Below are 16,164 nucleotides of genomic sequence, written 5' to 3'. Positions count from 1 at the left end.
CCGTACCTGAAGAGTTGTTTCGCTTCTATCCTGTCTAACGTGTTCCATCGTTTCAGTTCCAATTCTATTCAGAATTTATTAATTTTTGACACGGTCTAATAATGTAACTTGAAAACATCTATAAAACCCTGTTCCAACAATATAAATTTTTATTTTATTCTCTTCTGATAATGTCCACACTTCTGCTCCATCTGTTATTGTGCTTTTTACCAACGACTAAACAACTATCTTCTTCGTTTGATTTGGCAAAATTGTATTCCACAGGGAATGTAACTTTTTTATTATAGTTCTGCCTCTTCCTATTTTGTTTTGTATATCTGCATTATTATTTCTATCTTCATTTACCTGAAATCCTAAGTATCGTCAACTTTGTTTTCTTCTAATGTCCCCTGAATCGGTTTTTGTATCCTTTGCATCGTATTTTCCTATTGTGAGATACTCAATTTTCTTAGCATTAATTTCCAAAGCCCATTTTGAATATTTTTTAATTAATTATGCTAGAGCTGTTGATGCAGAGATGAGATTGTGAGCAGAAATTATAAGAAGTTCTATTTGTCTCTTTGCGATTGATTTACTTTTTTTTGTAGAATTTTTATCCCAACTGTCTCCCATAATCTTTTCGTTTTAGTCGTATCTGCTCTTGTTTCCGTAGTGTATACTTTTACCAGCTTTGTAGCTTTGAACACCCTCGAGTTTATTTCCTTTGGAACATAGTTGTCCTCCCATATAGTATGAATTATCACTTGCTCCTATTATTTTATTTTTAATTAATGTACATTTTCTCGGTCCGCTTAGATTACTAACATAGTTTTTTCTTCTGTTGAAATCACCATGTATATTCGAACATTATTATGGCGTCATCAGTCTAATGTACAATACTGTGCGAATTAATGGAATCATAGGTTGTTTTAATGCAAAAACAGTTTATTTAGAAAAAAATTATATTTTGACAAAACTGTAAAGGTAAACTTACATCATTTAGTAGGAACCCCCTTTGGCTGCATTTACTGCTTGCAGATATCCTTTCATCTCGAAAACAAATTAATCTGAATGACCGCTTCTATCATTTTTATTTTTGTAGTACAATCGATTTTGCGCAGTCTAGCTCAAATGACCCACACATTTTTAATGGGGTTGCGGTCTGACGAATTACCGGGCCAACCTAAAACATTAATCGTCTTATTTTTGAAACATTCCATCATTTGCTTTGACTTGTGACAGGGAGCAGACTCCTGTTGAAGAATCGCTCCTCCTTGGGACTGACATTTTTGGAGTTCTGTGTCCAAACGCTGCTCCAACATGGATTTGTATTTTTGGCTGTTGCGACGCAATCAGACGACGCCATATTGATAGCCCAACATGAAGGTCCACAGATTTAACATAAGAGCAAAAGAATTTAATATGAAAATCTCATCTCAAAACTAAAACAATAGTAGTCAGCAAAGTACCAACCAGGTGTAAAGTAGAAATTGATGGCATCAGTATTTAACAAGTAATGGAAATAAAATCCCTAGGAATTACACTGTCTAGCTATGGAGATCTGGACAAAGAAGTGAGAGATCAAGTACAAAAAGCAAGTAGACTGGTAGGATGCCTTAATAACACTATATGACGAAACAGACACATTAACACTGAGATGAAATCAAAACAAAAATTTATAAAGCCAGTGTAAGACCAATAATGACATATGCCTTAGAAACAAAACCCGACACAGCCACAACGCAAAGGCTACTGGAAACTGCAGAGATGAGAGTGCTGAGAAGAATTACAGGAAATACGCCGAGAGATCGAAAGGGAAGTGAAGACATTAGAAGGAAATGTAACGTACAGTCTATAAATAAATTGACACAAAATAGAAAAATAGAATGGAATAACCACATAAGCAGAATGGAAGAGACCCGTGTCGTCAAAATAGCAAGAGATAAGTCACAAATCGGCAAAGATGGAGTGACAACCTTCCATAGAGGTATTAATCTGCTAACGAACAAGCAGAATTGCTTATAAAGAGGAAAAAGAAGAAGTAAAAATCTTTTATCTGTTGGTTTTTCTCTTTATTCCGCATTTTCCCAACCTTTTCACACCCATTGATTCCGTTTGTCGTTTATGCTTCAAAATCTTGCTTACTACCCCCTGACTCACTTACACGTTCCTGCAATTTCTCTTTGTGCCATAGAAGTGTGTTCACTTAACGTGATAATCTTTTCACCCTTCCTAGGCGTAATATCCATGATAAAATTAAACAAAACAAACTCACTAATTACCGAAAACAACACAAACTTAGTGGGAAATATCCTTAAACATCCTCAAATAAAAGGCAGAGAAAAGTAAGGTTATGTTTTTAATGCTTGGTCAGTTGTAAATGTATGGACAGTGTTGTCTTTGATGTTGAAAAATGTCACAATGAGTCCAGTAATTCGCACAACACTGTATTATCTGGATCTCCTTTTTACTCGTTCTTTATCCTGTTCTTTTTTAATTATTTTTGTTTTATTTCGACAGTTCTCTTGTTTTGCTAAATCTTCTATTTACTACATAATAATTATACGAGAACCTGATCATGCACTGAGGATGGATGATGACATTAAAGGAGGCCAAGGTTCAATTTGAACTCTAGCGTCATTGAAAAATAAAGAAAAAATCGTAGAATATTGGGCTGATAAGAAATAGTCAAACTAAGTGTATGATGATTGATAAACAAGACAACCTGATTAGTTGTTTGTAGTTTTTGATTGACTTCCTCCCCTAATTCGGATTAGAAATCCAAAAAAAGTATTTATATATCCAAGTGCGTGTTCGTTGGCAAGATTATAAATTGTTGTTACAATTATCTTTATGTTGTAAAATATATGAATATTTAAAAGTATAGAGCAGATAAAAATACTTTCACCATAAAATACCCGATAGCGACTTTATATACCTATACATAATCATACCATATATCTATTTCAGTAAATCCGCTCACAACAGTCACAGCAAGAGCATAAGTTACTCACCTTCGAAGAGTTTGACAGGCACTCCAAGTCTGGGTCACAAAAAGGCGCACAAACAAAAGGAGAAGCGTAGGTCCAGTAAAACTGACCTAATTAGCCCTCCAGTCGAAAAATGCGCTACGCAGTGGTACACTTCCGATAGTGAACTGAATAATGTTAGTACAACGAAGCCGAATACTGTGTTTGAATTAACACAAGAGGTAAGTCGCTATAGATACGGTGGGTTGTTTTGCTTGCATGCAATGTATGTATGTTTGGTCCGCATTGTTCATTAGCTTTTAATGTTTTTGCTAAAAGAGTGGCTCTATTTTATGTATTTTCTGTAATCTTAAAAATGTTTAGATGATTTGTTTGTGTAATCCTACAATAATCTACGCTCGATATCATATAAATTTTATACACAGTGCGTTCCATCAAAAATTCGACCCCCTCAGAAACCAAGAGTTTCTTCAAAATTCAAGAAAACACGTCAGTTTGTATTGTGAGGGGGACGAATTTTCATGCAAAATTCATGCCCTCAAATTTAACCTCCTACTGCCCCGCATCAACCCACAGTTTTTTTTTTTTAATATTAAGTGTGGTCATATTATATTATTGAGTGTTATTATCGCGTTAAAAATATCTACTGACTCAAGTGATGAAGATATTATTCTTTATTATTATAATAGAAGACGTAAAATGCAGCAAAAGGAGGTATTGGGTTCATCCCTACATTGCAAACAATATAAATTGCAGAGCCTTTGTTGTTGCAAAAGAATTACGCGTGTAAATTTTAAAAATATCACAACAAACTCGAAACTAGTCCCCAAGCGACCTGCACGTCCAGTCTGCTGTCGACTGATCACTGATGCATTAGAGACCGGTTACTAACTAGTAGCGCTGTGTGCGGATACTCATTAAAATACATGGACAGTAACTAATAAGCAACTGATTGGTAACTAAAGTTACCAACTGGTTTCTTTTTAGTAGCTTCATGCGCGGACGGCCTTATGTTAAATAGTGTAGTTAATAGACATAATTGTAGTAGCAGTAATCCTCATTTATTCATGAAGACACACACACAAACACCTCCAAAATTAAATGTATGGGTTGGCATTTTAGGGAATCCCGTTATTGGACCATTATTTCTTGAAGGAAATCTCAACGGAACAGCCTGTTAAAATTTGTTAGAAGACGGTATTGATCCGCTGATCACTGACACATTGGAATCTGATAATTATCTTTTAGAGGACGAACTGACTTTTCAATAGGACGGGGCACTCGCACATTATGATATACGCGTAAGACAATTTTTGAATTTGAACGGACAATTTGAACGTTTTCCAGGGCATTGGATTGGCAGAAGGGGTCCTATAGAGTGGCCGGCCAGATCACCGGATTTTTCGCCTTTGGATTTTTTTGTGAAAATAATTAAAATCAAAAATATACGCCACTCCGCCTGCAGATCTTGCAGAGTTGAGACAAAGAATTGTGACAAAATGCCGATTATTAACACCGGAAGTATTTGCAAATGTACGAAGAGGCTTTGAAAATAGACTGTATTATTGTATGGAGGTCACAGGAGGCCATTTCGAATATTTAATTGGTTAATTTGATAAAATTTTATGTTTTTTGTTATTACAAATATTCAACCAATGAATTTAATCCAAAATTATCTTCAAAGTTATTCCGTAAATTAAAGAAAATAGAGTGCCGTGTAGAGAAAAAAAAACCTTTCAAATAATGTGCCACTCGACCACAATTTAAAAAAAAAACTGGGGGATGATGCGTGGCAGTAGGCGGTTACATTTCAGGGGATGAAATTTGCATGAAAATTTTTTTTAATTTTGAAGAAACTGTTGGTTTCTGAGGTTCTGAAGAGGGTCAAATTTTCGTTGGAACACACTGTATGTTTTGGCGGTGGTTTTTCCATTTTTTAGGTGGTTTGAATGAACATTTTTTGTCACTTGACGCCATATTGAATGGTGTAACCTGTTTGAAATAACTGCACCTGTTTTTTAAAAATTTAAGTGGTAGTTTAAAATGAATGAAATCCTTTTAAATCCAAATTCAACTCTGTGTTTAATTTGTGTATTATAAATAACAGTAAAAATAATAATAATAAATAGTATATAACAATGTAAACAGAGCATGTAAAACAAGTTTTTTTTTTTTTTACTTTTTGGCATTAGGAGTGGATCCATACAGCCAAGAACACTGTTACTAATTTTAATATATTGATTAGGCTGAATAGTACTGCTAGATATTTATAGTGTTTAGTTAACAAATAAACAATGTTACGACACAATTGTCTACTCAGGATTAATGTTCTTCTTCTTTGTATGTAAATTTTACTGTCTGTTTGTCAATGTGTCTGAAGTAAGTTTTCGTTCCATCGTTTTCGTGGTCTTTCTACTGATCGTCTCCCGTTGAGGAACCGTCTCTCGCCGTTTTTACCACTCTATTTATTGTCATTTGGCTTATATGATCGTTCCATTCTACTTTTCTATTTATTAACCACTTCATTTTCACCACCTTGCATCTCAGTCATATATTTGTACTTCTAGCTGTCCCCCACAGAATCTTACCATCGATTTTTCTAAGGGTTTTGATTTCTACTGTTTCTAGCATTATTTTTGCTCTCTCTGTTTCAGGTCGCGTTTCTGCCGCGTATGTCATTAATGGTCTGCTGACTGTTTTTTAAATTCTGCCTTTCATTTCTTTCCCGAGATTTTTATTTCTCCATAGGATTAATATTATCTGTACTAATTATTATGGTTAGTTGACTGATTCAGTCCTAAATATGACATTTGCTTTCATACAACGACAGCTACAACCTTCTTTGAACACAAGAACATACACAAAGTAACCTGGACCTCTCCTGGTGGTAGAACAACTAGTCAGATTGATCACATCTTAATAGATTCAAGGAATGGAACAGACGTAATAAACTGCAGAGGTTATAGAGGCGCAAACATAAACTCAGATCATTGCCTAGTGATCTCAACATTGACGGCTAGAATTAATTTGGGCTTGGATTTTGAAACAAAACATCACCAGTAGGCTAAGGAATAAAAATATAAATGAAGAAGGCCAGACAGATATTGTCTCCTCCTGAACCAGAATAAAGGAAGACATTGAAGCAGCAGGCAAAGGATAGCATGCCTGTGTACGAGATATAGCTTTAACAATAAGTTCACAATTAAGATACCAGGCAGTGAAGACTGGAATAAAGGTGTACCCATAAAAGCTGCTGCTACCTGGTACACGGATGGCTCAAAAATATCGGAGGGTGTGGGAGCCGGCATAGTAGGGACAAATCAGGGGATTCATTTCCCGGTAAGTCTATCTAAGGATGTGACAGTTTTCCAGGCGGAAATAACTGCAATCCATCACTGCGTGGAAGAAATAGAAAGGCAGGAAAGAACGTTCTGTTCAGTTGCCATCTTCACAGATTGTCAGGCAGCGCTTAAGGCACTCAATTCTGTAGAGGTCAATTCTAAGCTAGTATGGGATTGCGTGCGTACCCTAAATAAACTAGGAGACCGTAGCAAGGTTACGGTAGCCTGGGTATTGGAGCACGAGGGTCATAAGGGCAATGAAATGCAGATGAAATGGCCAAACAAGGCTCATGAATGCGATTCATTGGACCGGAACCCTTCTGCGGCGTTGCAAAGTCAGTACCAAGAACAGCTACAAGGAAGTGGGTAGCTCACAAATCTCTGGAATGGTGGAGGAATTCACCAGGACAAAGACAGGCGAAACAGTTCATTACAGAACATTTGCCAAAATTTACGGCAGACCTAATAAGCAAAGACAGGAAAACAGTCAAAGTCATAGTAGGTCTTCTAACAGGGCACTGTAAGCTGAATAGGCACTTGAAGTTGATTGGATTATCAGATGATGACCTGTGCAGATTCTGTAACCTCGAAGAAGAAACAGCAGAGCACATTTTGTCAGTGTGACAGTCTGGCAAATGTGCGGTTCTTTGCATTAGGAGAAGAAAATCCACCGGCAAATAGCTACATGAAAGGTACAGTCTCGAAGCTACTAGACTTTAAAAGGGTCAGGTTAGAGAATGTTATCTAGGACTAGAGGACCACAATAGATCTGAAAAGGTCGTAGTGGAATAGGCCGAAAGGCCACCTCTCTTAATCTAATCTAAATATAAAGAAGGTGGCCAGGATACCATAATGGTATTACAGCAACTTATAAAAGAAATATGGGCACAGAAATTTCTCCCCAACGATTGGAATATTGGAATATTTTTCACCATACATAAAAAAGGAGATATCTGTGAATGCTCTAACCACAGAGGAATTACGCTTCTAAATGCAGCGTATAAAATATTTTCCATAATACTATGTCACCGTATGGCACCATATGCAGGAAAATACCAGGCTGGTTTCAGAGGTGGTAAATCGACAATTCATCAGATTACAACCCTTTAACAATTTTTCGAAAAAAACACTGGAATATGGCATTCATACTCATCACATATTTGTAGACTACAAATACGACTCTTTGAATAGGAGAGAAATGTTCAAAGCAATGAAAGGGCTAGGAATAGGCTAAGGAGACCTTCTCTCCTGTATACTGTTCAATCTGGCTCTGGAAAAAGTAATACGTCTGTCACAAATCACAACCATTGGTTCAATATATAATAAATCAGTGCAAATCCTTGCCTATGCTGATGATATCAATATTGTTGGGAGAACGGAAAACGCTGTACGAGAGGCGTATGTAGCATAAAAAGAATGAGCTACAAAAATGAGTTTATTAATAAAGACCAACAAAACGAAGTATATGAAAATAAGCACGCAACCACAAATCCTACGGCCACTTGTTATAGAAAACGACGTCATCGAAGCAGTGAACGAATTTGTATACCTGGCAGCGTTCCTTAACGCTGAAAATAATACTACCTCAGAGATAAACCGTAGAATTTGCACGACCAACAGATGCTATTTTGGACTCAATCTTCCCTTAAATCCTCAATTTTATCGAGAAATGCAAAAATAAAACTCTACAAAACAATAATACGCCCAGTCCTAACATATGGTTCAGAGATCTGGACTTTAACAAAAAGTAATGAAAACATGAAACATAATGAAAACAAACAGTGCTTCTGTACGGAGTAGAAACGTGGACATTGAAGGCGGAAACTCTATCAAAATTTCAGGCTTTTGAGCTATGGTTATACAGAAGGATCCTGAAGATACCATGGACAAACTCACCAAAGAAGAAGTACTGCGGAGGATGAACACACAACTGCGGATTTGGTCAACATCGTGAAGGGCCGTAAGCTGCAGTACTTGGGACATATAATGAGAAATCAAGGCAGATACGAGCTTATATCAATGCATTTTGCAAGGTAAAATTGAAGGAAAAAGGGCCCCAGGACGAAGAAGAATATCCTGGCTTGCTAACCTGAGAGCATGGTATAGGAAGACCTCAACACAGCTATTCCGTATAGCAACCAACAAAGTCATCATAGCTAGAATGATCGCCAACGTTCGGAACGGACAGGCACTCTAAGAAGAAGAATGAAAACATGTTAGGATGTTTCGAAAGAAAAGTACTAAGGCGAATCTATGGAGCAGTGAATCACAATGAAGTGTGGAGAAGACGATACAAATTCGAACTTTATAGAATATACCAGGAACCAGATATCGTAAAACATATTAAGATAGGACGTCTGAGGTGGATAGGTCATGTAATGCGGATGGAACAAAATGACCCTGCTTGATAGACCCATTGGTCAGAGAAGAGGAAGGCCCAGAACAAGGTTCCTTGATAACATCGATGAAGCCATGAGAAATATGGAAATACATGCTTGGCTGAGAAAGGCGATGGATAGGGACGACTGGAGAGAAAGTCTTGAGAAGGTTAGTACTTAGGACCCACACAGGGTTGTAAAGCCAGAATGATGATGATGATAATTGATTCAGTCAGGGTAGATAGGCAAATCGAATTATTATGTTTTAAAGATTTATCATATATTTTTTGGACTGCTATCCTTTGTTATGTTGTTTTATTTTTTGTCGGGGAAGTGGAAATCGAAACTCCAAAAATAAACTTATTTTAAACTCAAATTGTGGCTTATTCCCAAAAATTGGAATCGCATTAGGGTAAAAAAAATGAAAAAAATTTTTGTGTCGTTCAACAGGATATAATGTAGACAGATGCATGTATTTTCTTTCTGCAAGTAGCATGATCATTACTTTGGACACGCATATCTAATCTCTTGTTTGTATGTTCCTAATCACAACCGCCTTCTTTTCTCTTAAAATTGCATGTAGTAGTTCGTAGCATTAAAAGTCGCAAAACGTTTAATTCGTTTGTTTTTTCGTTTTAGTTACATCCTAAAAGACCTCTTCGATCCGAAGTAGAGAAAGAGAAAAGATTAAGTCGTCCGTCGAGTGGCCAGTATTCACGACCTAACAGTCTTTCTATTACTATTAGAGGAGCTGGCAGTTCTGGAACTAGTAGTAATAGGGATTCTATAGGTAAATTATCAATTGATATAACATTTAATCGATTAATTCAGCTATTAATCGGCGCAAAATAGTATTTTACAAACATTGAATTACATTCAAATTATCAAGGAATATTTAACTGTGAAAGTTGATGCAGTAGTATATCCCTTCGGTTGCAAATAGGTCAGCTCCAATACTATCTAAAGCTACACAATACCAGTGTTTATTCGATTGAACCATTTACTGGTGTATTGTGATGTACTGTACAATAAGTACACTGATTGCTTTTAGATTTCTTGACCACAATACCTTAATTTTGAATGTCAGCCAATTGGTATATCAGTATTTGATAAGATTTTAAATAATAAAGCACACAATAAGTAAAACAGTGTTATGTCTGAACATTATGTGCATTTCTGACCATATTTATGTTAGTAATTAATTAGAATATAATATGTACTGCACAGATCTTTTTGCTAGTTTTATTATTAATGCTTTTGTTGTGTTTTTGGATCCCTCCATTATACATATTTCGTTATCATTTGATTTTTTTAATAATTTGTACACAATTTCAAAATAACTAATCGAATTGCAAAATAATTTCGTGCAATTTGTATTAAAATAATAGTGTTAATAACTGCCCCCAATATAATAATCGTTTTTTTTTGTGATTGATCAAAAATACTTAATTTGACAATATTGTTCAAACAAAATTGTATATACATGAAATATTGATTCGTTTTCGTTAAAAACGAATTAAACGTTAACAATTAACGAAAACGGAGTCTGGAGATCCAGGTACAACGATGAACTCTGCCAACTGTTCAAAGAGACAATGATCTCAGAATTCGTTAAACTTCAGAGACTTCAATGGGCTGGTCATGCAGTGAGAATGGAGTCCGGAAGATTGCCAAAAAGAGCCCTAGGTAGTAAAATGCAGGGCGCAAGACCAAAAGGAAGGCCACGGAAAAGGTGGGAGGACGAAGTGGCAGCGGACGCGCAAAATTTGCTAGACTTGAGAACCTGAAAAAGATCGGCGCGGGACCGGCAATGTTGGAGGCATAGTTTGGAGGATGTCAAGGCTCGATTTGGGCTGTAGCGTCATTGGATAGAGAAAGATTGATTATGTATATAAATAGTATTACATAATAAAATTACCAATTCCGCCTCTTTTATATTGAAAAAATGTTTTTGAGGAATGTTAAAAATCAATTACTATTTAAATGGGAATAAGCCACAATTAAAGGTTAAAATACGTTTATTGACGTTTCAATTTCCACTTCGGAAATCGTTCTCAAAATACAAACATTAGTAAATTAAACAAATTTTGTTTTTTGTTACTTAGTGAAAAATTCTTCTAATAATTTAATTTTATCTGACTCATCTATATTGACAATTCAGACATACCTTATACATTTTAAAGTAGACGACTTTAAAATGATATTGCCAATATTGTTGAGTTGCGTTCCTGGGACGACTTTACTTATAAGATAGTTCATTCGATTACATGAAATCAACTTTAACTTGAGAATATTCGTCAGAAAAAGATCATAAAATGTAATTCGTCTTTAAAAAGACAAATACATGCCATGATGACAGTAAAATTCTCCTGTTAGTGATTCCATAGTAAATTATGAGGGAAAAACCAGGAAAAAACCTCATAATACTATCCCGACATGGTAAGTATTTGATCGTGCATTTAGTTTACCTTCAATAAAAAATTTCAAAAGAAACGGATGGTAAAAAGAGAAAAATCAAAGAAGCGGCTCTAATTATGCCAAATGAGACCAATTGTGTCGCGAATTCCTCGGCAGAATGTAGTAGGATCTGGTTACCCATATTGAAAGAGGAAGTTATTAAAAGGAAAATACCAGTATTGGTAAGTCAGTAACATATAGAGAATACATCATTTATGTTTTTTAAATAACAAACATATAAAATCGGAATTTGGTGTTTATTGAAGGTAAACTAAATGCACGATCAAATACTTACCATGTCGGGATAGTATTATGAGGTTTTTTCCTGGTTTTTCCCTCATAATTTACTATGGAATCACTAACAGAAGAATTTTACTGTCATCATGGCATGTATTTGTCTTTTTAAAGACGAATTACATTTTATGATCTTTTCTGACGGATATTCTCAAGTTAAAGTTGATTTCGTGTAATCGAATGAACTATCTTATAAGTAAAGTCGTCCCAGGAACGCAACTCAACAATATTGGCAATATCATTTTAAAGTCGTCTACTTTAAAATGTATAAGGTATGTCTGAATTGTCAATATAGATGAGTCAGATAAAATTAAATTATTAGAAGAATTTTTCACTAAGTAACAAAAAACAAAATTTGTTTAATTTACTAATGTTTGTATTTTGAGAACGATTTCCGAAGTGGAAATTGAAACGTCAATAAACGTATTTTAACCTTTAATTGTGGCTTATTCCCATTTAAATAGTAATTAATTTAAAATGCCACAAGAAAATAGCTTCAGAACAATGTTAAAAATCAGTCCCAATTGCATAAATTCTCCTTCTTAACGTGGACAACTGTGCGTTGTTAATCAATTGCCCTATACATTGACCATTAACACGGCAAGACTCTCTCTGTCTTGAGTTATACTAAACAGTTGGTCGACTCTCCGTATCCTGGTCCATTCTATGACATTCTTCAACTATGAGGCGTATTTTCTACCAATTCACCGTGTCCTTCGTTTTTACTCACCATAATTAGTCGAATATTATATATTTCTCCGCATTATCTGTTGTAACATTATAAACGTCACATGTTTGTTATTTTCATTTAATAATTATTTTATTTCAATTTCTTTTAATTTTCGTCATTTATTAACTTTATCTTTCATTTTACCATTTTTATTCTAAAAATAGTTGGCGTCCAATTTTTCATTCAACACTTCAATCAACTTTCTATTTACTAAATATTCTGTCATCTAAATATCCTATGTAATCATTATTTTTCATTTTCAATTTTCATTTATTTCCGGTATTCGACTCCAGTCTGTTCTATGTAAAGTTTGTTTAGCAGAAAATGCTTGACTTCAATTAGTGTGGTCGTTTATTAAATTTATCTGACTTGGCCCATTGTTAAGACCGATCCGGAGCGATAAGCAAACGAGGTAGACAGAGTTGGTATTTTGACAATTAACACTGACTAGACGGTACTCCTATAATAAAGCAGAGGATCCATAAAATTTACAATAATTACGATGACAAAAAACAAACAAAAAACGAATGTAAAATATATTGCTTTACCTTATATACCCAAAATTAGTGTTTTCACGTGAGTTTTAAAATAAATTAAATCTATTTGCTAAGATTATAGAAAAACAAACATTAATAGTTTTTTTTAATCGTAATATTTGTAGATTTGATGACAGTATCACTCCACACATAGTTCTGTTTCGCTATCGCTATCCTCATCCAAATTAATTATGACCAGTTCAATTATATTACGATCTACATGAACATATGAATTTTCTTTACTTATTGCGTGTCGGACTGAATTTCTCCAACTACTTGGAAGAATATCATTGACACATTTTCTTATTAACTCTACAACAGTACTACTTAACGTTGGAGAAATATTTTGTGTACTCACGTTAGACTTCAATTCGTGTCACATTATGTTCTATGGGAATAAACATACAATAATAGGGTGGAAGCCGCAGCACTGTATGTCCCATTTCCTCTGCCAATGGATCACAAATATTTACTTTTTTTTATAGAAAATGCCTTAAACACTTCTAAAAGCTCTTGTTTTTTTGTAACATTCTTCAAAATACATATTCGTCTCCATGTAATTTTGAATTTCCAATTTAGTATTATTCGAGTTTGGAGCCTTACTTAGTTGGCTACTGTGATAGCTTGCATTGTCCATTACTATCACGCTATTATGAGGAATGTTTGGCATAAGATTATTTTTGAACCATTCTTCAAAAAGTTCTGCCGTTGTATCTTCATGGTAGTCGACGCAGGAGTCTTTAATATTCTTTGCAGAAAGCCACACGGCATTTGGAACCCAACCATTTTCTGATCCAGCATGTAAAATCGTTATTCTTTTCCCTTTATTTGACGGAGCTTTTGTCTTTTACCGGAGGAATCGGTAAATCCGTTAGGTCGCGTTGAATGTGTGTCAAACCATGTGTGTCTCGTCGAGGTAAATTATCGGACGATTTTCAGAACGAAATTTTCTTATCGAAGTTTCTCATAACGCCATTTTTGTAATCTATGAGATTCCATAACTACTTGTCTTTTGTCAATTATATGATATCGAAAGCCCATACTTTTCAATATTTTCCATAAGCTGCTTAGGCTACAGCTTATTTGTGTTTCGTCAACATTGAGCCGTTGCTTCAGAGCTCTTAATGTAGGTATGCGTTGCTCTTCGTACAAGATATTTACTATGAATGCTTATATTTTAAGGTTATGTTATTGTTTGATTAATACTTTAATTATTTTTTAATGTATTTAAAGGTAATTTGTTGTTGTTTTTATCAGGGTTATTTCAAAATAAATCATTGAATTTATTTACGAAATTGAAAAATATTTAAATTAATGTTTTATTCGTTTTTTTGTTGCCAGTGATTTTATCCTGTAAAAGACTAAAGATATTCGTTTTCGTGATTTAAGTTGTAATATAACATTATGTTATATTAAATTTGAAATCTTTCTATCAAATTGCCATCATGAGTGTTTAGAAAAATGTTTTTTGAATGTTGTAATAGTTTTTGAGTTTATTTTTTAGATCTGGGGATTACCTATTTAAACAACGAGAAAACGAATATATTTAGCCTTTTAGGGGATAAAATCACTAGCACTTAAAAAAGAACAAAACATTAATTTAAATATTTTTTTAACTTCGTAAATAAATTCAATGATTTATTGATTAATTTTGAAATAACCCCAATAAAAACAACAAAATACCTTGAAATACAGTAAAAAATAATTAAAGTTTTAATCAAACCATAACATAACCTTAAAGTATGTACATTACGAGTAAATATCTGAATAATTTGATATTCTTACCTCACAAATTCACGAACAATAAATAATACCAATCGCACAGAATGAATATTCATAACCAAAAGTCCTTATTTATTCTTCAAACAATTTAAAGAAACCAATATTTCCAACTTCTTATGGGACAAATACACAGAAATTAGAAATGTTTGGAAAGGTTTTTAAAACCCTCACTCATTGTGACAGCAGAGCTTAGGTAGTCCATTGACTTAAAAAACTTCCGATTAATCGCGATTCTATCTTACCGACTGAGAGATATGCGTATGCTTTTATTGCTGAGTGACTTCTATTTGGTGGAAGATCAGTTATGGCATAAAGAGGTATATCTTTTGACGCTCGCAAAATATAGTTATTATTATTATAATATAGCATTCTATGGATATGACCCTAAGTTCTCAGGAACATAAATTCGTTAAAACAATAATATTGTTGCTGGATGTTGATGTATTTCGTTGAAGTATCCAATAAAATATATTCTAAAAAATTAATATTTATCGAATAAATGTTAAAATACGATATTAAAGTCATACATGACAACGTTTCGTAGATGTTGTTTCTTATGAAATGTGGAAAAGAATGGTAGATAAACATTGTTATAATATTGATATAAGGTTGAATGCTCGATTTTAATAATCAAATCTTGCCCAAGTACTTTCGCTTTCTACAGCATCATCAGGGGCATTTCGTCAAATTTGGGCTATCCAGCAAGCGCAGAATGTAATAAACAGGAATTAAAACATAAATTGTACATAACACTACACTAAAACAAGGACAAACAGTTTAAAATTATTTAAAAATTATTCTACTCTACATTCTTGTCGGCAACAGGAGAGAGATTCTCTCTCCTCCAGTATCTTGGTTGATGGATAACAAACGATCTTGACCACGAGGTCGAAATACGTGCTCGTATAGAATATGCTAGGTCCGCATTTCAACGAATGAAAAAATTCCTAATAAACTCTACGTTATCGTTGGATATCCGATACCAATTTGTAAAAACGTTTATTTATTCCATATTGCTATACGGAGTGGAAACATGGACTCTCGGAATTACAAGTATGAGGTGTATAGAAGCCTTTGAGATGTGGGTTTTTCGAATGATGCTGAAGATCTCTTGGACAGAGCACGTGACCAACAACGAGGTGCTAAGAAGAATGGGTACTGAGAGAGAATGTAAAAAACAGAAAAACGAGTTATCTAGGACATATTTACAGAGGAGAAAAATACAACTTCCTACGACTTATAATGGAAGGGAAAGTGGAAGGAAGAAGAGGTTCAGGAAGAAGAAAATGCTCCTGGTTGAAGAATGTAAGAGACTGGACAGGCAAGAACAGCTCAAGATAGAGAGCAATTTGATGTAGTTATAGCCAACCTTCAGTAATGGAGAAGGCACCTTAAGAAGAAGATATTTATATATATATATATATATATATATATATATATATATATATATATATATATATACCTTCAAGTTTCCTTTAAAATAGTTTTTGAATGGATATGGTATCTTTAATATGAACGGAGTTATTGTTACTTTTTTTATATTAGCATATACGAATTTTGGAGTAGATGTGAATGGGATCTCGGTATACCGACTATTCACTTTTCACAGCTGCATGTGAAAGGTGGAATTTATAATATAAATGCGTATACAGGAGGGGGTTTACCATGTCCACAATT

The 16,164-nt window shown here is 34.3% G+C and overlaps 1 protein-coding gene across 6 annotated transcripts in view; it reads left to right on the top strand.

Moving 5' to 3' along the window:
• The window catches only part of mbc (dedicator of cytokinesis protein myoblast city), a 105,725-nt gene that overhangs the window by 87,153 nt on the left and 2,408 nt on the right, over positions 1–16,164 (top strand). For 3 of the 6 annotated variants that reach the window (XM_072529308.1, XM_072529310.1, XM_072529309.1), the window contains 2 exons: positions 2,950–3,190; positions 9,328–9,478. In XM_072529308.1, coding sequence (XP_072385409.1) covers positions 2,950–3,190; positions 9,328–9,478 — 392 coding nt within the window. Of the gene's footprint in view, positions 1–2,949; positions 3,191–9,327; positions 9,479–16,164 lie in introns of those variants that run through there. The other 3 variants (XR_011950619.1, XR_011950618.1, XM_072529312.1) reach the window with 2 other exon arrangements.

The sequence above is a fragment of the Diabrotica undecimpunctata genome, chromosome 4, assembly GCF_040954645.1.
Source record: "Diabrotica undecimpunctata isolate CICGRU chromosome 4, icDiaUnde3, whole genome shotgun sequence".
NCBI lineage: Eukaryota > Metazoa > Arthropoda > Insecta > Coleoptera > Chrysomelidae > Diabrotica > Diabrotica undecimpunctata.
The sequence above is the reverse complement of the archived record's forward strand: the minus strand, read 5'-3'. Positions and strand labels throughout refer to the sequence as shown.